Raw genomic sequence first — 26,606 nt, 5'->3', positions numbered from 1 at the left:
GGGGACTCATTAACAAACAAGCCATTTCACTATCATCCAAGCTGATAAGGACATTTCACAGAGTTAAGGCTAGAAGGGACCACCAGATCATCTAGTCTGAACTCTTGTACATCACAGGCCACCAACAACCTAACATCTGCACACTAAACCCAACCACTGAAATTAGACCAAAATATTACAGCCCACAGGAAACTAGCTTATGTGCCACAGGCACAGAACAGTAAGGACCAAGATGCACCGATGCCTGAGGCCCCCGCAGGGACAGGGAAATTATTAAATGAGATACACCCAAACAATCCTGGCATGTGATCCACACTGACATGCTGCAAAGGAAAAAACAAACAAAAACATTCCAAGGTCACTGCCAATCTGACATGGGAGAAATTCCTTTCTAACCCCACACATTATGATCAGTTACCCTGAGCACGTGAGCAAGAATTAGCCAGCCATGCACCTGAGAGATAGAATGCTCATTACCACCTCACAGCACTGGCTGTCCCTATCCAATGTCCAGACATAGCCATTCCAGATGCTTCAGAGGAAAGAAATTAAAAAACAAAAGAAACCCTCCCAGACTACATGGGTGAACCGTGGACGAAAGAAATCCCTTCCTGACCCTTGCAGATTCCTGGCTGAAACCTTGAAGCATGATCTTTTAAGAACATAAGACACATAATCCGGAAGCGAGCCCCAGGGCTGTTGAGCCCTCCTCCCTATCACCACAAGCAACCCCGTCATAGAATTATAGTCATAAATTGGACCAGCTCTCTCTTAAAACTAATTGAGTTGTTCATTCCCACAACTCTTATTGGGAAGCGGTTTCAAAACCTTACCCTACTGTCATGGTTACAAACCTTCTTCTAATTTCCAGCCTGAATTTGTTCCTGGCCAGTTTATACCATTTGTTCTTGTGTAAACATTGTCCTTTAGCTTAAATAATTCTTCACTCTTCCTGATCTTTACCTCCCTAATGAATTTATAGACAGCAATCATACCCTCTATCACAGAGGCTCTCAACCAGGGAATGCGTACCTCTGGGGGTACGCAGAGGTTTTCCAGGAAGTACATCAACTCATCTAGATATTTGCCTAGTTTTACAACAGGGTACATAAAAAGCACTAGAGAAGTCAATACAACTAACATTTCATTCAGATAATGACTTGTTTATACTGCTCTATATACTTTATACTGAAATATAAGTACAATATTTATATTCCAATTGATTTATTTTATAATCATATGGTAAAAATGAGAAACTAAGCAATTTTTCAGTAATAGCGTGCTGTGACATTTTTATGTCTGATTTTGTAAGCAAGCAGATTTTAAGTGAGGTGTAACTTGGGGATCCGCGAGACAATTCAGATTCCTGAAAGGGGTACAGTAGTCTGGAAAGCTCATCCAGTATCCTCTCATAATATAAGCCCTCCATTCCCCTGATTATCCTAGTAGCTCTTCTCTGCACCTGTTCCAGTTTAAATTCATCTTTCTTGAACATGGGTGACCAGAACTGTACACAGTATTCCAAATGAGGTCTTATCAGTGCCCTTTACAATGGCATTAATACTTCCCTATATCTACTGGAAATGCCTTGCCTAACATATCCTAGGATTGTATTTGCCTTTTTCATAGCCACATCACATTGGTGGCTTACAGTCATCTTGTGATCAAACCCACACACCTAGGTCTCCCTCCTGTTTTGTCACTTCCAACTAATGAGCACCCAGCTGTAGCAGAAATTCTTATTATTAGCCCTTAAGTGCATGACCTAGCACTGTGTATTATTGAATTTCATTTCATTTCTGTCACTCCAGTCTTCATGGTCATCCAAACGTTCCTCTATTTCGATTCTCCTCTGTATCTCCTCCCAATTTTGTATCATCAGCAAATTTCATTAGTACACTCGTACTTTTTGTGCCAAAGTCATTAATAAAAATATTTTAGAAGATCGGTCCCAAGACTGACCTTGAGGAACTCTGCTAGTAAATATAGGGAGAGGTTAACTCACTGACTCCAACTACTGCGACGATCAAGTCCAATATGTTGTCTCCCAATTGTTTACAGGATGTTTGTTTGACAAAGATCTTTAAACAATTTTAATAAAAATTCAGTACCCCCTCAATCAGCTACCATGTTCTATATCTGTCACAGCCCAATCCTACCAGTTCTCCAGTGTCCCTAAGGACTCCTAGGAAAACAAGAAGAGAGCATTTCTTGTGTAGAAATATGCAGAAAAAAAGTTTAAAAAAAAAATCTAGCTCTTTATACATCATAAAGAAGCAAAAAGGTGCATAAGTTCAAATTATTTTTCCTTTGCTAGTAATCTTTAAACTAGAGTGTGATCAGTGTTATTTATTGTTTATTAGACAATGCATGAGAATGAAATTAATTTGTCTTTAGCAGCATATGATGGGGTAGCACCATAGCCAGGTAATGAAATAGTTAACTAGAGACAGAGAGTAATTAGTAAATCTGGTTGCACCTGGAGGGTGGGCCAGGTCCAACTAAAGGTGAAACCCAGCTGGGGAAGGAGTTGGGTGGTGTGCATAAAGGGAGAAAGCCCAGCTAAGAAGAGGGTGGCCACGAAAAGACTGTAATCCCTCTCTGGTTACTAAAATGGATGAAAGGCCTAGAAAGAGGTAGAGCTACAGTCAGCCCAGGGAGGCGCTGTGGGAAAAAGCCTAACAGAAATCCACAAAAGTAACAAGAAGCCTGAAGTAGCAGACCTTAGCTGCTCACAACAGGGTCCCTAGACTGGAACCCAGAAGAGATGGAGAGCCTTGGTTCCCTTCTGGTCCACTTAAGTAGGTGATGGTGAAACATTCTGACACAAGGGGGGAAGGACTATTGAGTTTGGAATGATAGTAAATTTGGCTTAATATATAAAATAGCTGGAAAAGGAATACTAAAGAAAATACCATAACATACAGATAATTTATGACTCACATCTGCTTATGGAGCCTGCAAGAACTGGAATATGGTCATTGTCTTTTCCTAGTTTAGATATCAAAACTTCACTCAGTTGATCATAGCTGGTAAAATAAATTACTGTACTTGGAACTGCCATTATTCTAAAATACAAAAACAAAGGAAGTCTATCAATTGTCACAAAGAAAACTAGATGCCTCCAACATAATTTAGATCAGTTATCAAGTATAGATATAGTTATCAAGTATAGTTTGCGGGGGGGGGGGAAGAGAGTAAATAAAAAAGGATAAGCATTTCAACTGTGTTATGGATGAAGGAAAAAACTCATCATGTCCATCTCTTGCAATTCACAAATGTCTACCAAATCTCCATTAACCAACTGTGTGGTAAACATACATGCATACCGGGTTCCTCTTGAACTCAATTATTTTCATAATCTGCCTTGATAGGTTACTCAGAGGTCTTATCAATGCATACAATTTCTTTCAAGTCTGATAGTTTGTGCCACCCTTATTCATGCTGTAAAGGTACTACTCAATACGGACAAGGGTGGCACAATCTGGCCTTTAATGATTATGACAAACAACATTTATCTAATAATCAATTTCTTACCAAACCGAATCTTATGTTGATGCATGTTAGGGTGAAAAACATAACCCCAATTAGTTTTTCCTCCCAAATAGTCAATATACTACTGCCTAGGTTAAAGGCAAGCACTATCTGCTGCAACAAGGACATTTGAAATTCAGAAGAAAATTCTAAATCCATGCACTGGGACTCTAAAGGTATATCTACATTGCAATAAAACACCCACAGTTGGCTGGTGTCAGTTGGCTCAGGCTCACATGGCTTGGGCTTCAGGGCTATAAGACAGCAGTGTAGATGTTCGGAGTTGGGCTCAGGCTCCCAAACCAGATCGTCTACACCAGTGCTTCTCAAGCTATCTGATGTGGAGTCCAGCAATGTTTTTTTTTTTTTTTTCAACGTGTGTGCAGCTGACTGGTCTGCGGACCACCACTTTGAGTAGCACTGGTCTACATTGCAATTTTATAGACCTTAGCCCAAGCCACCTAACACAGGCCAGCTGTGGGTATTTTACTACGGTGTAGACATACCGTAAGATCCCCTCTGCTGGACGGTATGGAAGGGGGCAAGATCATGCTATATAGGCAGGTTTATTTATGCCTGAACTTAACCACTATCTCTATGACAGGTTTGGGGATAAGCACATGCCCCACTCCTTTGCATCTCCCATTGGCTAGCTTAGGCAACTCCCCTGCCTATCAAGCTAGCTTTATGGATCACTATCTGTCCCAATTCATTGTACAGGGAGCCAAGGTGCCTAACTCAGACTTTGTGGATCACAGTGTTGCTGAGATTTTCTAACTTTTAGGTGCCACAACTCTCAGTATCACAATGACTAAGTCCCTTTGTGGATCTGGGCTCTATTTACTAAACTGAGATTTGTTACTCACTTAGCTATTGGACAGTGATTCTTTTATCTTATCCAGCATGGGTCACATTTGTGGATCTTACTTCTTGAAGAATGAAAATGTTGGGGTAAGCGCATCTAAATTTTCCTATTCTTTAGCATAATAAGGACCACAGATCCTACAGTTGGATTTTATCATCAGTGTGTAAGTAGGTAAAACAACTTAGCCTAACATAAAACAGAATTTGAAATAAATACGCATAGAGTCTTTTTCCTGAGTTACTATATCATGCAACACCATTGTCACTAAAACAACACTGGATGAGGCTTACAAGTCAGCTTTGATATATTTACTGAAGAAATGCATGGAGAACAATTAGGCAACAGTGCAGATTCCTTCCTAAGCAATGTATGCCTCCACCCAAGAGGCCATTTCTATTCCTAGGAAGTGTAGACTGAGTGCTGAAGAATAACTTTTTGTCTTGCCTGGCTCAGGTATATACTACCTGATCCACTTAGGGTATGTCTACACTACGAAATTAGGTCGAATTTATAGAAGCCGGTTTTTTAGAAATCGGTTTTATATATTCGAGTGTGTGTGTCCCCACAGAACATGCTCTAAGTGCATTAAGTGCATTAACTTGGCGGAGCGCTTCCACAGAACCGAGGCTAGAGTCGACTTCTGGAGCATTGCACTGTGGGTAGCTATCCCACAGTTCCCGCAGTCTCTGCTGCCCATTGGAATTCTGGGTTGAGATCCCAATGCCTGATGGGACTAAAACATTGTCGCGGGTGGTTCTGGGTACATATCGTCAGGCCCCCATTCCCTCCCTCCCTCTGTGAAAGCAAGGGCAGACAATCGTTTCCCGCCTTTTCTCCTGAGTTACCTGTGCAGACGCCATACCACGGCAAGCATGGAGCCCGCTCAGCTCACTGTCACCGTATGTCTCCTGGGTGCTGGCAGACGCGGTACTGCATTGCTACACAGCAGCAGCAACCCATTGCCTTGTGGCAGCAGACGGTGCAATAGGACTGGTAGCCGTCATCGTCATGTCCGAGGTGCTCCTGGTCACCTGTGTGAGGTCGATCAGGAGCGCCTGGGCAGACATGGGCGCAGGGACTAAATTTGGAGTGACTTGATCAAGTCATTCTCTTTAGTCCTGCAGTCAGTCCTATTGAACCATCTTATGGTGAGCAGGCAGGTGATACGGATTGCTAGCAGTCCTATTGCACCATCTTCTGCCGGGCAGGCAAGAGATGAGGATGGCTAGCAGTCCTATTGTACCATCTTCTGCTGAGCAGCCATGAGATGTGGATGGCATGCAGTGCTTCTGCACCGTCTGCTGCCAGCCAAAGATGTAAAAGATAGATGGAGTGGATCAAAACAAGAAATAGACCAGATTTGTTCTGTACTCATTTGCAAACCCCCCCTACCCAGCCCCCCGTCTAGGGGACTCATTCCTCTAGGTCACACTGCAGTCACTCACAGAGAAGGTGCAGCGAGGTAAATCTAGCCATGTATCAATCAGAGGCCAGACTAACCTCCTTGTTCCAATAAGAACAATAACTTAGGTGCACCATTTCTTATTGGAACCCTCCGTGAAGTCCTGCCTGAAATACTCCTTGATGTAAAGCCACCCCCTTTGTTGATTTTAGCTCCCTGTAAGCCAACCCTGTAAGCCGTGTCGTCAGTCGCCCCTCCCTGCGTCAGAGCAACGGCAAACAATCGTGCATCTGAGTTGAGAGTGCTGTCCAGAGCAGTCACAATGGAGCACTCTGGGATAGCTCACGGAGGCCAATACCATCGAATTGTGTCCACAGTACCCCAAATTCGACCTGGCAAGGCCGATTTAAGCGCTAATCCACTTGTCAGGGGTGGAGTAAGGAAATCGATTTTAAGAGCCCTTTAAGTCGAAATAGCCTTCATCGTGTGGACAGGTGCAGGTTTACATCGATTTAACGCTGCTAAATTCGACCTAAAGTCCTAGTGTAGACCAGGGCTCAGATACTTATGACCTTAAAGCCTTGAAATAGCCAGGTGCTAGACCACAAGTAACAAGCTAGACCACAAGTAACAAGCTTTATCTCATCAGAGCTTCACTTTTGTCTTTATATAGTTATAGTGCTGGGTGGACACTGAAGGCATACTTAGTGCTATTGCTTGGGTCAAGAAGATTGTAGCACTATGTTCTGTGATTTATAGGTTATGGAGTTTGCTTTAAGGAATAATGATAGGTTTGCCTTGATAGCCACTTTCTTGGCATGAAAAATGCAGTATTGGTACTCTGCAGATAGAGCTCTTGAGCCCAGATCCCAAAAGATATTTGAGCCCTTAAATTCCACTGATTTCAATGGAAGTTAGGAACTTTAAATACCTTTATGGATCTGGGCCTTAATTCCTGTTCTTGCCAGGATGATATGATGCTCTCAAAAAACCACCTGACAAAGAGGGAACAATGATATTGCACTTGGAAGTGTGAAAGGTATTAGCATAAGACTGGTAGTCAAAGGTTTGATGTCTCTGCACAGCTACTGAGGATGCATCAAAGAGGCTGGATGGAGAAATCTCATTGTCTGGCTGAAGTTATAGTCTTGCTTCTGAAGGTTTCCAGATGTAACTGATAAGTTAACTTGGGAAACTTGTAAATTGTCTAAAATTAAACACTTAGGAATAAGCATACTCACTGGTCAAAATAATGAAGTATAACCACCCTTTAAAACATGTTATGGAATATATGAAATTGTAACTTACAGCGTTGGAGGAAGTCCACTCCATAGTGATTTAATACCCTCTATTTTAATAATTTTCACAAACGCATCCTAAAATAATAACCAAATGCAGATCATTAGTTAGTTATTTAACTCTCCAATTCATGTAACAATTATGTTGGTGGGCAGGAGATGGAATTAAAAATACACTGCAGGAGAAAGTAGTACACTAAAAATGGTTTGTCACACTAACACCCCAATCCTGTAAATACTTACACACATAATTAACTTTAAGTACTAGTTCCTCCACTGGTATCAATCAGAATATTCACATGTATAAAGTTAAGCATGTACATAAATATTTGCAGGATCAGGACCTTAGTTTATAACATCAGTAGCCATCAAAGAAGCTTGATGGATATGACTGGGAACAAATTACTTTCAAAACAGGTACAGCACAGGCAGCAACTGTGAAAGCTTCCCCAAACTATCCCACCCACACACCTCTACTGTCACCTGAAAGAACTACCTCCAAGTATAAGAAGATAATTCACTCTCCATGCTTAGTTAGTACTTGACCTCTAACAGCAAAAATGAATATTATGCTTGGCCAATTAGGATGGGGTTTTATGGTGATGTAGACACCGCCGATAGAAACTATGTGGACTACTAGCTAGTTTCAGATTGGTCACCAATCATTATAGGATGATGATCTTCTGTCACTACCTACCTGTACTGCATTTGAATATATGCCCTTTGTTTGTTATATCATTAAATATAAAGAACCACTTCCTCAAGGGAGGTAAATTGGCACAGTTCCATTAGCTGACTTACCCTAGCTGAGGATCTAGCCAAACGTTTGTTCCCCTAATTAATATACTTTTTGTTGTGATGTGATTCCAGCAAGATAATTAATGTGTACACAGGGCCCAAAGTGTGCTGGACACTTTACAAACTTGCTCCAAAGAATTTACAGTCTAAAACAGTACAGAGGAAGGACGCGAGAAGGGATGCAACAAAAAGTAATGACTGAGCAGGGAAAACATGCATCTTATTAGTTACATGCTGTGTTAACAGAATTTGATGTTAGTTCATGCAAGAGGCTTTCAAGGGCAAAAATATTAAAATATTTTTTTAAAAACTGCAATTTCTTGAAAATTAGACACCCAATTATATGGTAATAAAGGACAGTTTAATTAGCCTCAATTGTCCATAACTACTTTCCAAAAGTAAAAGAAAACTCCAGAATCTGGTAAAATTAATCCTCCTCTTGTATTCCCCACCAAAATGCCAATGGAGAAATGTGCATAAGATCATTTACCAAACAAACAGAATTTAAGTGACTTACTAAAGATTACACAGTGGAGTTGATTGAAAAATGCAGACAAATATTTGTGGGAAAAAAATCTATTTTGTGAACATTCACTGAAATTTTCAAAAAACTTCAATCACGTGAAAAGCTCGTAAAAAAATCCCCCAATACTTTTCATGAATAATTTTTAAAATTGCAAAAAAGCTCACTGAAATTTAGAAAATTCTTGAATACCTCTATTATGTAGTAAGTTTACACAAAAGAGTTAAGAAAAGAAATCTGGTGGCTGAAGTGGAGTCCTGTGCTTTAATTTCTAGATTCTAGTGTCTCTTCTACAAAATTGCTTCAAATCACCTGGTGAAATCCTGGTCCCATTGACTTCAATCGAGCCAGGATTTCACCCCTGTACTTAACTAGGACAACCTTTAAATTGGGCTAATAATGCATATACAACTCAGTAAAATTCTGAAAGATCTGCAGATAGAATAGTACAGTAAGTACAGATAATTATTATTATGCATGTATTTCAGACTGGGGAGGGAAGATCAGTGGGTCAGTATCTTGGCAGGAAGAAGTTGTGGCTTCCCTTTCCACCTCTCCTTTGTCTTAATTAGTCTATGATTGTTCTAGGTGAATGTGTGTGAGAGAGAAAAAAAGACAGATCCCTTCTCAAACACTTTGGATAACTATTAATAATTGTATTGTTATAACAGATAAAAGTAACTAAAATAAAATGGAACTCAGAATAGTGGCTTAGGAATTGTGGGTGGAACCAACAGACCTGGTTCTAGTTTTGGTTCAGACACTTATGATTTTTAGAACTTTTTACCATAATTTAAAGTGAAGGAATGGTATTCTGCATATGCACATATGCGCAGTATACCATTAGCTACCCAGCAGATCTTGTCAGATGTGCATTGACTGGATAAGGCAAGGCCCTGCACGAGCCATTATGCTTGGAAATCAGCACAAAACTGGACACACAAAAATAATAAGCTCAGCATTCATCCACTCTTCCTAGAGTTGAAGTTCCAATTTAAAAAAAAGGAAAAGGAATAATATGGGAGCTACTAAGTACTGTTTTGTGTCTACATTTAAGGTTTTAGCTTAGGTCCTGCATGCTGATTAACGAAAGTGCAAAAACCAACCCTGCAATCTGATCTGCATGGATCTGAACCTTACTCTTTTACAGTAAGTAGTGTGTCAGAAAGAAAAACAAAAATCTTATGAGATACTTGCTATATTTAAACATGTTGATAAATCTTCTATAAAATCTGCACTGTCAAAGTATGTACACTCCTAGTGATATTGTCTTGCAATATGAAATCCCTCTCAAACAATACTGGATAGTACATGAACTCCTTAAGAGGTTTAATTGGTAGTATATCAGTGTTTATCTTTAACACATTCCCAATATACTTAGTATTATAAATATAACTTCCTTACCAACATCCCTCTGAAATGGCCAGGTTTCTTATACCAGGATTTGCTGTTCTGATCCTCACAGACATATACATGATCCATGAGGCCATTGGAGTATACAAAACATTTTCCTAATAAAAAGTTACATATAAGGAAACAGTTAACTCCTGCAATATCTTTACCATTCAATAGCATTTCTAAATCAATCATATAGGAAACAAATATGCTGGTCTGACAACTGGGGCAGAATAAACTTGGAAAGCCAATAAAGGCTGGTATTAAAAAGGGAAAGGGAGGAGAGCAGCAAAAACACCTACCAAACACATCCCAGCTAGACTAAATGAAATTGCTTACCCAGACTCCAAAACCTAGAGTTAAGGATTAATGGAGCTGGCGCTACATTAGTGGCTGTTGAAGGAGCAAGAAAACAGGAAAGGATTTGGATATAATTAAATCAGATTTCATTTATACCATCTACCCTGTGAGGTAGGTACTATTATCTCCATTTTACCAATGGGCAAACTGAGGCACAGGGAGTTTAAATGACTTTGCCCAAGGTGACACAGGAAGTCTGTGGCAGAGCAGGGACTTACGTATTTTGATCACCATCTTATTTCTTTTCTTGCTCTCTCTCTCCTTTGTTAATTATATATAAGTAAATAGCAAGAAAAAATTGATACATCTTTGACAGAAGTGTAAGACCACAACATATCATTTTAGCTTTCTGTTCACGCAAGTGACCAAATAAGAATTATTGCTCCTTTTCAAAATTCTCCTCAAACTCTGGAGATGGGCTTTACTATTGAATTAGGATTTCAGTAATCATGGTTTTATAATAATAAATCTCTTGTAGGAATATTTAACTGAAATATATGGATGTCTATTTCTCCTTACTCGACTGTATATAGTTTTGGAATGCTCCTGTGCTCTTCATAGTCGAAATACTGATGCGGTCAGAAGAGTGACTATGTAAAAACAGCACCTTCTTACATAAGAGATCTTCCTGGGTGTACTGAGTTATACCTAATTCAGAGTGGTAGCCATGTTAGTCTGTATCAGCAAAAAGAACGAGGAGTACTTGTGGCACCTTAGAGACTAACAAATTTAATTGGGCATAACCTTTCATGGGCTAAAACCCACTTCATCAGATGCATTCAGTGGAAAATACAGTGGGAAGATTATATATATATATAATCTATACAGAGAACATGAAAAAAATGAGGTTCCCATACCAACTCTAACGAGACTAATCAATTAAGGTGGGCTATTATCAGCAGGAGAAAAAAAACTTTTGTAGTGATAATCAGGATGGCCCATTTCAAACAGTTGACAAGAAGGTGTGAATAACAGTAGGGGAAAAATTAGCATGGGGAAATAGTTTTTACTTTGTGTAATGACCAATCCACTCCCAGTCTTTATTCAAGCCTAATTTAATGGTGTCCAGTTTGCAAATTAATTCCACTTCTGCAGTTAATCGTTGGAGTCTGTTTTTGAAGTTTTTTAATTGAAGAATTGCGACTTTCAGGTCTGAAATTAAGTAAGAACACTTCAACCTCCCTGGACACTCAATTGACTAAAATAAGTTTTTGCTACTTTTTTTACTCCTATTGACATCATAGAGTCAACACAGCTATAGAAGAGAGAACTAGAATTTTCTCTGGCTCAGCATCAACATAATTGTCAAATAAATTCAAACTAGGGTTGCCAATCACACACTAATCACACAAACTCAAACAACCTTGCCCCGCCCCTGAGGCCCCGCCCACTCTCCCCCACCCTCACTCACTTTCACCAGGCTGGGGCAGGGGGTTGAGGTGTGGGAGGGGGCTTCAGGCTGAGCCTGGGGCAGGATGTTGGGGTGCAGGACGGGGTGCAAGTTCTGGGAGGGAGTTTGGGTGCTGGAGGAGGCTCAGGGCTGGGGCAGGGGGTTGGGGGGGGAGGGGAAGCAGGGTGAAGGCTCCGGGAGGGAGCTCAGGGCTGGGACAGCAGATTGGGGTGCGGCAGGGCTGCTGGCTCTGGGAAGGAGTTTGGGTGCAGGAGGGGATTCAGGGCTGGGGGTTGGGGTGCGGGAGAGGGTGAGTGGTTCAGACTCTGGCCAGGCGGCGCTTACCTCGGGCAGCTCCTGGTCAGCGGCACAGCAGGGCTAAGGCAGGCTTCTTGCTGCCCTGGCCCAGCGTTGCTCCTGGAAGCAGCCAGCACGTCCCTGTGGCCCCTGGAGAGGGGGGCAGGAGGCTCCGCGCGCTGCCTCTGCCTCCAGGCTTTGCCCCGCAGCTCCCATTGACCACTGTTCCCAGCCAATGGGAGCTGCGGAGTCAGCACTCGGGGCGGGAGCAGCACGCAGAGACCCCCCTGCTGCCTCAGGGGCCGCAGTGACGTGCCAGCCACTTCTGGGAGTGGCGTGGGGCCAGGGCAGGCAAGGAGCCTGCCTTAGCCCTGCTGTGCCGCCAGACTTTTAGAGGCCTAAAATCTCCCAGTTTAGCTTCAGTAACCTCCAGGAGATAGAGCCTGATTCCGGGAGACTTCCTGGTAAAACTGGGAGGGTTGTTAACCCTAGTTCAAACTGCAAGATCAAGTTTTGCTTTCAGTTACATCTGTACAACTCATATAACAATACTGGAGTTGCAGAGTTGTACCGGAGGGCAGAATTTGGACCTCAAAAACATTACTACTAGAGATGACATGCAAGTCAGAAAGAACACACAGTTGGACTTTCAGCTCTGCAGACTCAACTAGGACCAGAAAGTTGGGGCAGGAAGGGGTGGGAATCTTTTCTTTAAAAAAATAAGCAAATTCGAACTAAAGCCATTGAGACAAACACAGAACCTTACACCATCATTTTTCAGAGTAGAAGTACACTTAAAATAGATTTGGAGAAAATTATTAAGATGGAAAGTATTTATAAAGATATCAGATTACTTTAATTATTTAAAAACCTGTATATTTACCATTAGCAAATGAATTGCTTTGGGCTTGCAGTCGAATTTTGACAACATCAAAAGGTGTCACTAAAACAGACCAAAAAAGAATCACATGACTTTTTGATGTATTATTTCCTCCTTAGGAACACACTGCAAGCCCTGGAAGAGTAGCAGCACATCAATTCTGATGCAATGTCATGAGCTTCCACAACTACTACAATAATTATTTCTCAGAAAAAGAAAATAATCATTTTGCAAGGTGTGACTGGATCCCTGGGGTGCAGCCTGGGTCTGTGGGACCGCTGTGCCCCCTTAACTCTCAAGCCTAGGTGGTCTCTCACAATGCTTTGCTAGTGACAAGCAGCAAGTCCCTCCAGGTGCTGCTATCACTCAGCACAACCGCATGTGGAGCCCCACACCCAGCTAGATTGCATGAATGTATCCAAAGCCACTCATGAATCACACAGAGAAAGGCACCAGCCAAATCCCCCACAGTTCCCAGCCTTGTACCTCAGGAATATATCATCTTGCACTGCTCAAGACAAACCGTGCAAATGTATTAATTGGTTCACTACTTCATTGATGGGAAGTGGATATACACCAGCCTTTGTAAACCTGAGCAACCACCCTTACCAAACACTTCAGGCAAACTCCCTGGTAAAAATAAACAGTTAAACAAATTTATTGACTACAAAAGATAGATTGTAAGTGAAAAGTTAGAGTTAGTTACCAAAATAAAAGCACAGAGTCTAAACTCTCAACCCTATTAGACTGGGCAACATTTAGATGAAACAGTTTTTCCTCACCCCACTGAATATTGCACTCCATAGTACACCCTTGAAACCTGGGTCAGTCCCCTCTATGGAGTCTACAGTCTTCTGAGTGTCCTGGTTGCTTGCAGCATAGGTGAGGGAATGAGAAAGGCCACGCAGTAGGCCCCTGTGTTCTGTTTTATACCCTTCGTCCATGTGCTTGGAGAACACAAGTCCAGGCATGTCTAGTGGGCATTGCTGAGTCCCAAGGTGAAGCAATACCCTGGTGTGTCTCCTGTGAGTGAGTCGTTGAATTGTAACTCCTCTGCTGGACAATGGGTGATAATGTCTGTTCACAATCCACCAGGGCCTTGGTTACCTGTTCCCTTGTCATTATCTCTGGAAAGCTAATATCTGAGCACTCCCCAAACCCACAGCACATTTTAGTGACAACCATACAGCACATTCTCATAACTTCATATGCATTAATGATATACATATTTAGAACAGTGGGTTTCAGCAGATCATAACCTTTCCACTGATACCTTACATGGTATGCTTTATACGCAAGATCACAAATGTATCTAAATGAAGAACATGGGGTTTACAGGGCGCTCCCCCAAGGTACAGAATGTCACACAAGGTATCAGCTAGAGAAAACAGAGAAGCTGTTTAACAGATGTTTTGCTGGACTAAGAATAGCTAATATCCTATGTGGCTTGTAGATGACCAGCTATCCCTTTGTCTTTTAATTTCCCACCAGACAGATTGACATAAAACGTTTAGAAGAGCACGGGGATTATTCAAAACCTAATCAAAGAGGTGTGTGCCATTAAGCTGTACTGTTGAATCTGTATAAAACCGCACAGCAGAATCATTTAAATGGCATACCACAGTAGAAACAGTGCATGCCAATTAAGCAATTGTCCATATTATCAGAGCAACATAGTACCCACAGTGTGCTAGTGTAAACCTATCTATTTCATTAATTGATTTTAATGGCAATCCGCAAAGTAAAAAAAGTTGACTTGTGCTCTCCTCTGCTTCTTTACATGCATGGGGGACTGGCTTTTTTGTTAAAAATCAGCTCTCTTTTCACTTTAGAAATTAAAGTTTGTCTATGCTAAAAGCTACAGTGACTGGAGGAGTAGTGAAATATGACATCTGAGGAGACCCAGGTCACATCTATGTTGAGAAATTTACAAAAAAAAAAAAAAAAAATTCCCCTTGGTTAACAGTTCCCCGATGTAAACAAGGCCTGAAAGCAGAACAACTAAGAGGTAAGGGATCTTTAGTGAGACTATTTGCTAAACAAGAAATGTAGCACCTAACATAATTACAATTCTTAACGTACATGGAAGGTTGCGGGGAGAGGAGGATGGTTTTATTAAAGATCCAGACACACCCACCCTGTCAGCTAAGGTATAAGAGTTCATACACATGGCTGGAGACTCCTAAAAGGTCCTCTGGCAAATCCAAGGAAGATCATACATCATCTTATTTTGGCCTTCTTTATATATCATAATATAGCAGAAAAAGGGCAAAAACCCAATTAATAAAAAAATCCTCTGCAGCTCAACTAAAATATTTTCCACAGCATGTCAATAAGTAAAAAAACAATACTAAAGTTGAAGCAATTCATTTAGCAACAATATAGCATGGAAGTTTATACTTGCAAACTACAACATCTGCTAATTATTTCAGGCTCTATTTGAAAAAAAACTATAGTATGTCACATGTGATCTCTGCACAACAACAAAGTGATGGATGCTCATATGTTTTCTTTAACTGTTTTCCACTAGCCAACAAAATTAAGATAAATCAATACTAGGCACTTTAATACAATAGATTAAAGAGTGTCCACATAAGGAGTCTGCAATTAAAATGAACTAGAAACTGATTTAGTTATACTGGTGCAGTTTCTGTGTGTACACAAGCCCAAATATGCTATGGAATTACGCACTTTTGCTTCAAGTTTGTCTTTTTTGCTGCAGAAAACCCAACATTTTGTTTTCCATCTTCCCTCCTGGTTGGGACCTGCCAGCAGCTGGCTCTTGCTCTCCAGATTTCTCCATTATGCAGTGGCAGTTGGATTACAGTGAACGTGATCAGCACTGCTCCATGTAGTCACACAGAGTTGAAATCTATCTTACAGCCAGGGAGAGGGGGAACCAGAAGCGTAAACTAATGAGCTGGGCAGTGTGGAGAATAGTGCAGCTAGTAAGGTCCCGGGAAATGAGCTGCTAAAGGAGGCCATAAGCTGGTCCCTTCTCTTACAAAAAGATGGAAGGAGTTTCCGATCTGGGTTCTTTGCAGAAGACCGCAGGAGCCAAGGACTGTGCAGCGTTCAGGGAGAGCATAGTGAAAAACTCATCCTTTAAAATAATCAAATAACATATTATATGTCAATTAGTATTTTAAACTAACAGATGCAGCTGCATGTATTGGAGGAGAGGGAATAGAATAAATTGATATTGCCATGTAATTCAGCAATGGTTGCTGAGGAACTTTAGGCATTGCTGTCGCAGAATCAGGTCCCACTGAATATAGGGAGCCCTAGTTATAGCTGAGGTCAGCATTCCATCTCCGCTGCAAAATGATAGAAGCTGACTCCTGCTGGCAAATCCCATCTGTCCCTTGACTGTCAATCAAGGGCAGTCCTGATAGTCTCTCTTGAGCAGTTCTTATAACAGGAATGCCCAGGCTATCAGAGCACACGCACACACACACACACACACGCTCCTTTACAAAGCTTCAGAATCATGGCCTCTCCCACATAAGCCAATCACTCCATGCCTCCAAATAGGAAGTGAAGCAGTAGTCAGCAAAAAATAAAAAGTATCTCAAAATAAAAATAATCCCAAATCTTGCAATTTACTCTAAAGAAGCTACATGTATTTGAAAACGGACACTGAAGAAATAGCTGACTTTTTGTCAGTAGCTGTGCCATTAATCGTCAGGGGTGGACCCAGTAGCAAAGGATTAACAAGAAGAGTGCTCCAAATATCTTCAGTATCTCAAAGAGATCTCAAAGAGTCAGAAAGTACATCTCTGATTCTGTAAATTTTTAAATAAATGCATAACTTTACAAAAATTTTCACATGTGCTTAACTGTTTGCAGGACTGGGTCTAAGTACCCCTCACTTCTGGATGCCATTAAAAACACACAGGGCTTGTCTACACTGGCACTTTACAGTGCTGCAACTTTCTCGCTCAGGGGGGTGAAAAAACACCTCCCTAGGCGCTGCAAGTTTCAGCACTGTAAAGTGCCAGTGTAGACAGTGCCCAGCACTGGGAGCTGCACTCCCAGCGCTATTAGCTACTTCCCTCTCGGAGGTGGTTTTTTTAATAGCGCTAGGAGAGCTCTCTCCCAGTGCTGGTGCCGTGACTACACAGCCACGTTAAAGCGCTGCTGCGGCAGTGCTTTTATGTTGCTAGTGAAGACGTACCCACACAAAAGTGCACACAAGCCACATCAGAGGGGAAAACAAAGGAAACTTTCCACATATTATTCTCCCTCCAGCCAACTCAAACGAAAATTCCTCTAACTAAACACCACTGTTAGCTTTTATAATATTTTTCAGCTTTGAAGCACTTTATAGTAATGAATCAATCTCCACAACTCTCCTACAAGACAGGTGTTAGCCTCATTATACAGCTGGAACATGCTCAAGTCTATGCAGCAAGTCAGAATTGGGATAGTAGTTTGAAAGTTGTTGGCTTCCTGTCTTTTTTTTCCAGCCTTGTGGTCTGTCCACTAACTCATGCTGCCGCTAAAAAATTATAATTATTTCTTTTTCTCAATGAAGAAATTCTCCAATACATTTACTTTTCAGGTTCATTATAGCTGAATTCCCGATCCTGCGAACACTTGTGCAGGTGAATAGCCCCACTGAACTGAGTGGGATGACTCGTGTGTAAAATTACTCACATGCATAGTGCTTTCAGGATTGAAGACTAGCATAGTAAACAGACCACTTACAACACAGACCTTTATCTGTCATCCATGATTCAGAAGTAGGAATTACTGAATCAAAACTTGTTTAGCCTCATTTTGATTATAGATAGAATAATTTACCTTTCTGTGACACTACAGAGTAAGGGAGGGGAAACAATGATAAAAGTTAATAAAAATTGTTCCCATTTTTGGAAGTGACTACATTTTGTCAAGAGACTGGAAAGATTCCAAAGTATTCGTGCGTTCAAAATACTTAAATGGTAATGCTGATAGAGAACACATCAAAAGGCTTTATTGTGCTATAGCACAGCAGAATAAACATCTGTAAAATAAATGTTTAAAGATCTTTTAAAATTGTCTAAACAAAAGATAGAGTTATGATTTACTTTATGCTAAGTTTGATCAATATTTTGTCTTACCCAAGAGTGATGTAACAATAGCTCCACAACAAGAGGCAATTGCTTGCTGAGTAGGGGTTATTTTATACAATTCTTTGGTATTCTCTTCAGAACCCATAATTTTCCTCTCATAGAAAAGCACCCTATTAATAAACAGAAACGAGATTGTTTTCAAAAAACTTATGGAAAAGTCATTAGAAAAAATAAATGACTAAATAAAGCAATAGTAGTATAGTGTAAAGTCTTCTGTTTGCATACCAGTATTATCAAGTTATCTATTGTAAAAGTTAGAAAATGTTTTTGTTCTACAGCTTGTTCTGAAAAAAAAATTAGATCTATGTTTACTTAAATAAAAATTAAAACAAAAAACTCTGATACATATTTAACTTTAGATTTTTAATACCTTTTAAAAATAAAGAGGCTCTAATCCATGTCCACATCTTCCCAAGCTAGGAAGCTCAACAGCATTTGCTAGTTCAAGTGAAACGGCTGGATGTTGTCAGCACTCTGAAAGCACTGCAGGCCATACCTCTTCGCTAACCATCCTAGCAACACCACACTCATGCTGAACAGTAGAAGATATATGTTTTACTCCTGCATTCTGCGGCCAAAAACTTACTAATTCTGAGCCAAAAAATTTAAAATGCTGCGCACAATATTTTAAAATTCTGCAAGTTTTACTTGTCAATAAATAAATGCAGAGGCTCCAGCATGGCAGTACACAAAGGTGAGAGATCACCCTGCAGCCTCCCCACCCCCCATCCCAGGGACACAAACTCAGCGGTGCAGCTGCACCCAACCCTGACACAGCACAAGGCCTGGGCCTGCTGCAGAAACACCGTGGGGCCCTGCCCCTTTGCGCTAGGGGCACCAGGTATGGGGCAGGCAGGATCCAAGTGTGGAGGGGATCCAGGTGTGGGGTCAGAGGATTCTGTGTAGGACAATCTGGGTGCAGGCAGCTCAGTAGAGGGTCTAGGTGTGGGGGCATCTGGATGCACAGAGGCTCGTGGGGAGTGGGGAGAGGGGGTGTTCCAGGTGCAATGGGACTCTGCAGGGGCTTCCAGGTGAAAGTGGCTGGGGTTCAGTGAAGAGGTCTGGTGCTGGGGGAGTGGGGCGTGGTGGGGGTCTGGGTGCAGCTAATTGCGGGTCAGTGGTGTTAGGGCTCAGGGTGGTGCAGGGATGTGGTGCTCATCAGAGTGGGGGGGTTGAGTGAAGGGAGCTAACTGGCGGGTGAGCTGCATGCAGGGGTGGGGGTCTGGAGGCAGGCAGTCTAGGTGCAGAGGGCTCCAGGTGCAGGGATTGAGGTTCCATGGGGTGGGGTTTGGGTATGGAGGGCTAGGGGAGTTCTGAGTGTACGGGGTGAGGCTTGGCAGGGGTGTCTGGGTATGGGGAGTCCGGATGTGTGGGGGTTGGGCAGATGAGTGAGCAGCTCCCCGTACAGTGACCCCTCCCCCCGCAGCTGAGGAGCGATGGGGACAGGAAGCGTGGAGGATGCTGAGTTTCCTACAGCTAGGGGAGGTTTCTGAGGGTGGGTCTGACATAGCCCCAGCCACTCCTTGAAGGGAAGAGGAAGTCCCATCCTCTACTGCCTCCAGCCCAGCTGGGATTAGCAGCTGATCCCGGCTCAGGGTAGGAGCCCCTGGCTGGGGTGTGCCCAGCTCTGTGGTGATTTACCTCTCCACTGGCTGCTCTGGGTGCCTGAAATGATGTGCCTGCACCGCTAGGGAGTGGTGCGTGACTGCTCTTGCATCTTCCCTTTGCTTCCCTGTCAGAAAATCATTTTTCTGCGGGGAAGCAAAGAAAATCTATGGGGGACATGAATTCTGCACATGGACAGTGGCGCAGAATTCCCCGAGGAGTAATGTTTCCCTGCAGAATTTTACAACATTGTCTTTAAGGAGGAAGAGCACTTGCCCAACACCATTCTCTGGGTGTGCTCTGTAAGGGTGGAACCATTAAAGAGCAGCACATCCATCCCTACTGCAATCCAAGAGCAAGTCAATAATACCTCATGGTCAGCACTCCCAAAGGCTAACAGATCTATCAATATCAGCATGGACATTTGATCTTCCTCATCACCAGGAAGAGATCATCTACCAATGCTATTAGGGCTGTTTTTGCCCCTTATACAGGTCTGTACCCAGACTGAAAAGACTCAAGAAGAACAGACATCTGGATACTCAGGCTTATCTCATAAAAAAAAGTCTCTATAATCTTACCCAGAAATAGAACATGCAGTATTGACCAATAGTTAATGAGATTATTGACATCAAGTTTTCATTTCTTGAACAAAGGCCAGGAGAAGCCAGCAGCCTGTCCTCACCAGCCAGGAAAGCCACAAGTCCAAAGAATAGTATGTGGGACAAGTATGATCTAAAAGTCAAGGCATGTCTTACTAAATGTACATATAACTAGTGCAGCTGTTATTTTATTGATGTTGCAAAGTTCTTGAAAATTTTAAAGGGTTCTATATAAATGCTGTGCTCTATTATTTGTCTTTACTACCTAATGACTTTAATCTCCCCATTATAAAGGCTAATCTTAACTGGCTACATGATGCAGACAAATCTCTTTAAAACTCTTCTAGAGCAGTGGTTTTCAAACTGTGGGTTGTGACCCAGTACTAGGTCACAGAATGTATGGCACTGGGTTGCAGTGGCTCTGGTCAGCACCGCCAACTGGGCCATTAAAAGTCCCATCGGCGGTGCTGCCCAGCTAAGGCAAGCAGGCTAGTCCCTATCTGTTCTGAAAACATGCTGCACCCTGGAAGTGGCCAGCAGCATGTCCAGCTCCTAGGCCAGGGGGGCCCACGGGGCTCTGCGCGCTGCCCCTGCCCTGAGCATCAGCTCCACACTCCCATTGGCTGGTTCCTGGCCAATGGGAGCTGTGGGGGGCACTGCCTGCGGGTGAGAGCCATGCGCCTCCACCTAGGAGCCAGAATTGCTGCTGGCCACTTCTGGGGCGCAACGCAGTCCATGGTGCCAGAACAGGTAGGAAGTCTGTCTTAACACCCCCGCTGCGCTGCTGACAGGGAGCTGCCCAAAGTAAGCCTGTGCCCCAGCCCTGAGCCCCCCCCAAACCCAGAGCTCCCTCCTGAACCCCAAACTCCTCATCCCCGGCCCCAGCCCAGAGCCTGCACCCCCCTGCACTCCAACCCCCTTCTCCAGCCCAGAGCCCCCTCCCACACCTCAAACCCCTCATCCCCAGCTCCGTTGGGTCAAGGGCATCAACAATTTTCTTCAACTGGGTCACCAGAAAAAAAGTTTGAAAACCACCATTCTAGAGCATGTTTTTGATTTGACTGTTAGTGAAACAAATAAGGAACTTGTTTGCCAACCACTCCACATTGTCTCTTTAGCATTTTTTAAAAATTATTTTGTATTAAAACTACTGTCAAAACATAGACCACACACATTTCCCCAATAGGTAGTAATCCTATTCAAAAGGAGAATCCTTCATATAGCAAATTCACAAGTTCCCAAACCCTTGGTCACAGTAGGAAGGAAGATATACTACATCTGTAACGTGGTTTATAAACTTGGGTTCAGAAAAGGATTCCACACTCCCAGTGATGGAACCTAGCTGATTTCTTTGAAGATCTCCCCTCACACGCTCTTCTATGAAGCAAAATAAGCCATATAGGACCAAAAGTCAAAATATTTTGGGAACTTACATCTTCACCAAACAAAAATTTGGTTAAAAGTTAAGGTTATTTGCATGCAAAACCCACCAGATATTCTTAAAAGCAAAGAAATGCCTTCACACCCAGACATCACATTAACTATTCACAATCACTGCACCTTCATAAGGAAATCACTTGCAACTCCAATATATAAAGAAACACATTGTGCAAGCATGTTAAGCTGGAGAAGTGTTGGAGAGCCTCATCAGCAGAAGGGGTACTACAACCGGGGAGAGAACATAGGGTGGATCCCAGGCAGTGGGTGGAAACTGCAGATAGGACCTCAACCCATCAAAGTTGGATTCAACCAAGACACAGTGGCTATTGTTTATATTGGATTTGTATTGTTTTCTCTTGCATTCATACTGTAAGTCCCAGGCCAGAAGGCAGAGGGCTTGAACTCTCTGCTCCCTCTATAGGGAAGAAAGGAAAAAGCCACCTATGACCAGCTTCATTTACAAAAACAATATTGTTTATCTATAATTCCATCTTCTGAGTTTTGCTGCTTTAGTTGGAATTTGTTTTCAAGGTATAAATAATAATAGATTATTATTACTGTACTCATGAAAGGACATAGGAATTGTGCAGGGTATGCCCTGGAATGAATAGATCACCCTGAGCAGTGGTTCTCAACCAGGGATACACAGAGGCCTTTTCAGTAATAGTGTGCAGTGACACTTTTGGATTTTTAGGTCTGATTCTGTAAGCAAGTAGCTTTTAAGTGAGGTGAAATTTGAGATACACGGGACGAATCAGCCTCCTGAAAGGGGTACAGTAGTCTGGAAAGGTTGAGAACCACTGACCCTGATTATATAGGGACTTTGGTTTTGTAACAAAACTCAAGTCCAGCACAAACAAGGGGAAAACAGCTTTATCCTAAGGACTAAGAGTTCAGTTGCAAGGGTCTTGTCTTCGTTTTCCATCTGAAGATTCTTTGCCCTGTGTGGAGTAAATCTGCAGGACTGGAACAACGGCTGTAGTCACGCAGAGCCGATTGTACAGATGGCAACAGCACTAAGCTGACTTTGCTATGCCGTGGCTCACAATGCCAGCAAAAACAAAAGTAATATCACAGAATTGGATCAGGTAGCTACGCCTCAGAGTGGGACGTGGAGGAGTAGTTCTCTCTGGACCGGTGCAGTCAGACAGAGCAGAGCAACTTCTCAGCTTCCACTGAATCTAATTGGACCAGTGAGTGGGGTTTGGGGTAAGTGTGGTTTGTATTGACACTGTTAGGGAAAAGAATCTTTTCCCCAAGAATCAGACAAGCACAGACAATACTGAAGGGGGTTTATTCACGGTACCGGGAAGACTGACAAGCAGCTTCGAACATATGGTACCAGAGTGGCCAGTTATATACATTCTCTTAAAATTAATTTGCATTTATTTGTTCATACAGAGACAGACATTGTTACAAGTCGAGAGAACCCTGAACAAAGATAAAAATAAGAACAGTACGTACATATAGAGGTCATCCTAATTGCATCAAACCTCTATGACCACCTTGTGGGGGAAGGAAGCGAGGTGGGTGGAGGATAGGGATGAGTGCTTAGATATCTGGTGGGCTGTGAAGGGAGGGTTTGTTCTGCTCTAAGAACTGAGTTACTGGGCGGGCACTGACCATATATGCTGAGCTAAGGTATCATGTATTGACAGAAACTATGTCCTTGCGTCTCAGCAGTTTCTGTCTTTTCTGCTAGCTGAATTTTAACTCCTTCCTGACAATAGTAAGAGTTCTGGGTCAAGGAGCAAGACAATTACAATTTGGAACTGTATGCCTGATCAGACTCCTGGTGCACTGATTTTGGGCTGTTCATTTTCTTGTATGTTAATATGAACATGGTTTTCATGTTTTTATTGTTTTTCCCTAAATAAAAAGATACTTATGACTTCATGTTTCTCCAGGGCTCTGAGTGGGGAAAACCCACCCTCAGAAGTGACCAGGGAGGTTTTATTTTGATTTCCCAGAGCCAGAGGTAGGAGTACAGATGTGGGTGGTGGTTCAAGCCATAGTTTTATTGAATGTTGTCCTTGTTGCTGCCATTGGTACCTAGCAGAAGGGTTACAATACCAACATAAATATCAGTTAGAGTTTAAAAAAAAAAAAAGTTGACCAGTCTCACACACAAAGGAACAGTAAATGAAGATCAGTCTCGTAGAAGTCCTGCGCATCACACCTATATTAAAGGGAGGTTTCAGCTCCACATTCATCCCTAATTTTAGTGCTTTATTCAAGATGAACAGCAAAGAGGCTTTAAAAGGCATTTTAAAGAAGTTACTACTTGAGAATAAGACATTTTAAAGACCGAGAAGGGCATTGTAATGGAGAAGTGGACATTATGACATGTAGTAAGTACTTCAAATTGTTTTCTTTTAATAAGCCTGTAGTTCAGCTCCATTAAAATCCTGTAAAGACCTGTAAATATCAAAAACACAGATTTGTTATTGTAATGCCAACCCATATGTGGGCATTGGCAGTGGGGATCAAACCTGAGACCCTCTGGAGCTAAATGCAAGAGCTTCTACTGCATGAGCTAAAATACATCTCTGTTTACTCCTGGGGGAATTCTGCACCACCACGCATGCGCAGAATTCATGTTCCCCACATATTTATTTGCTTCCCTGCAGAAAAATGACTTTCTGACAGGGAAGCAAAGGGAAAATGCAAGAGCAGTCACACACCACTCACTAGCTGCACAGGTACATTGTTTCAGGCACCCGGAGCAGCCGGTGAAGAGGTAAATCACCACAGGGCTGGGCATACCGCAGCCAGTGGCTCCTACCCTGAGCTGAGATCAGCTGCTAATCCCAGCTGGGCTAGAGGCAGGAGAGGACAGGACTTCTTCCTCTTCCCCTGCAAGGAGTGGCTGCGGCTATGTCAGACCCACCCTCAGAAACCTCCCCCAGCTGAAGGGTCACTGTACAGGGAGCTGCTCCCCCATCCGCCCAACCCCCATGCATCCAGACCTCCTATACCCAGACACCACCACCAAGCCTCACTCCGAACACCCAGAACCTTCCTAGCCCTCCATACCCAAACCTCACTGAACCTCAACCCCGCATCTGGAGCCCTCTGCACCCTGACTCCCTGCCTCTGGACCCCCACCTCTGCACCCAGACCACCCCCCACTGAGCTCCCTGCACTCAAACCCCAACTCTGATGAGCACCATACCCCTGCACCACCCTGAGCCCTCACATCCAGACCCCCACACCACTGACCCCCAATTAGCTGTACCTAGACCCGCACCTCACCAAGCCCCACTCCAGGACCCAGACTCCCCTGCTGAGACCCCACATCCAGACCCCTCCGCTGAGCCCCAACCACTTTCACCTGGAAGTCCCTGCAAAGTCCCACTGCCCCTGCATCTGGAACCCCCCCGCAGAGAAGCCTCTGTGCATCCAGATCCCCCAACAGCTACACCACCCACTGAGCTGCCTGCACCCAGATTGTCCCACACAGAATCCTCTAACCCCACACCTGGATCTCCCCCACACTGAGCCCCTCCACACTTGGCTACTGCCTGATTGAGGCAGCCTGCCTGCCCCACACCTCATGCACCTAGCGCAGAGGGGCAGGGCCCCAGAGTGTTTCTGGGGCAAGCCCAGGCCTTGTGCTATGTCAGGGTTGGGTGCAGCCTCATCACTGAGTTCATGTCCCCAAGATAGGAAGGCTGCAGGGTGATTTCCCACCTTCATGCACTGCTATGCTGGAGCCTCTGCATTTATTTATTGACAAATAAAACGTGCAAAATTTTAAAATATTGTGCTCAGAATTTTTAATTTTTTGGTGCAGAATGCCCTCAGAAATATCTGTTAGCCAAGGATGAAGCAGACTCATCATTCTTTCGGGTGCCTAGCCACCACTAGAGGTGGACATAGCGCCATTTTGAGCAAACGGGGGTTACCTTACAAATACCCAGTTTCTGGCAAATTCAGATTTCTTAAAAAAATTCTCAGCTGTGTTGCAATAAAGCAGGATTCATTAGGAAAAATACATTTGAACTGATGGAACATTCTAACAAACCCGTGGTCCAATTCATTAATTACAAGATATATTTCATGACATGATAAGAATTCTGTTGAAACTTGAAATATAATTGCATAGAAAGCTATAACTGAAAACTGCAAAACAGCAGTAGATTTACCATTGTTGGCAATTATTTTCTTGCATCTGCAAGTTCCTGTTCTTTGTTTTCCTTATTGAAAAATAAATATTATAATATTGTTTTCTTCGAAGGTTATGTCAATGCAGTGAGTCTACTAATTATAAGCAACTCTTCAAAAACAAACAAACAAAAAACCACATCCTAAGCAGCCATGCATGCACCATGCACAATGGTGAAGGACAGAAAAAGGTTTGAGTATAATAAGATTATAAAAATGGGGCATGGGATGCCATAAAATCATATACATCAGGAATAGATAGGAACTCTTAAATCACAAAATTTTATATAACCGCTGTTATAACATTTTCACCAATGGTGTCTCAGCAATCTTTCTACTTAGGCCTCACCTAAACTAGAAAAGTTAAACCCCTAAAACTATGTCTGTGTCACGACTGGACAACGGTGGTCAGACCTAGTGGTCGGAACAGGAGTTGGGCCAAGTCAAGTAGCAGGAGGTCAGAGTACAAGACAGACCAGAGGACAAACTAAGAGTCAGGATGTAGGCAGGTTACCAGGAGATGAGGGTCAGACGCCAGGTTACAAACAGCAATAGAAGAGCAAAGCCAAGGACAAATTAGGGTCAGAAGCTGGAATCTACGGTCTAGTGCAAGCAGAATCTAGAGTGGCAGAAAGCAGGCAGTCCATGTTGTTGCTCAGACACCTTCCCCTCTTAGCTTCCTGGGTTAAGTACTGGTACCAGCCAATCAGTGGGCTCCGAAGGACCACCACTCAAGTCCTGCTGGGCAGTACCTCCTTTTAAGCCCAGCCTCACAAAGCCCTCCACTAGCTATACAGCAGCACAGAATCCCTTTGGTCCCAGCACTGCTGGTTCTTACAAGTATTTTTTTGCCTTGACCGATATAGTTACACCAGTATTAGCCCTAGTCTGGTCACAATTATATCAATATTGCTTACCTTGCTTCCTGAAACG

At 42.8% G+C, this 26,606-nt stretch overlaps 1 protein-coding gene across 3 annotated transcripts in view; it reads right to left on the bottom strand.

Moving 5' to 3' along the window:
- The window catches only part of SLC25A40 (solute carrier family 25 member 40), a 91,243-nt gene that overhangs the window by 63,752 nt on the left and 885 nt on the right, over positions 1–26,606 (bottom strand). The window contains exons 1-6 of one of the 3 annotated variants that reach the window (XM_007066720.4): positions 25,655–25,695; positions 17,848–17,969; positions 12,746–12,805; positions 9,825–9,931; positions 7,110–7,177; positions 2,944–3,068 (exon numbers count right to left, since the gene is read on the bottom strand). In XM_007066720.4, coding sequence (XP_007066782.2) covers positions 2,944–3,068; positions 7,110–7,177; positions 9,825–9,931; positions 12,746–12,805; positions 17,848–17,969; positions 25,655–25,680 — 508 coding nt within the window. In that variant the 5' untranslated portion in view covers positions 25,681–25,695. Of the gene's footprint in view, positions 1–2,943; positions 3,069–7,109; positions 7,178–9,824; positions 9,932–12,745; positions 12,806–17,847; positions 17,970–25,654; positions 25,696–26,606 lie in introns of those variants that run through there. The other 2 variants (XM_027829019.3, XM_043541261.1) reach the window with 2 other exon arrangements.

This window comes from Chelonia mydas, chromosome 2 (assembly GCF_015237465.2).
Source record: "Chelonia mydas isolate rCheMyd1 chromosome 2, rCheMyd1.pri.v2, whole genome shotgun sequence".
Taxonomy (NCBI): Eukaryota; Metazoa; Chordata; order Testudines; family Cheloniidae; genus Chelonia; species Chelonia mydas.
The sequence above is the reverse complement of the archived record's forward strand: the minus strand, read 5'-3'. Positions and strand labels throughout refer to the sequence as shown.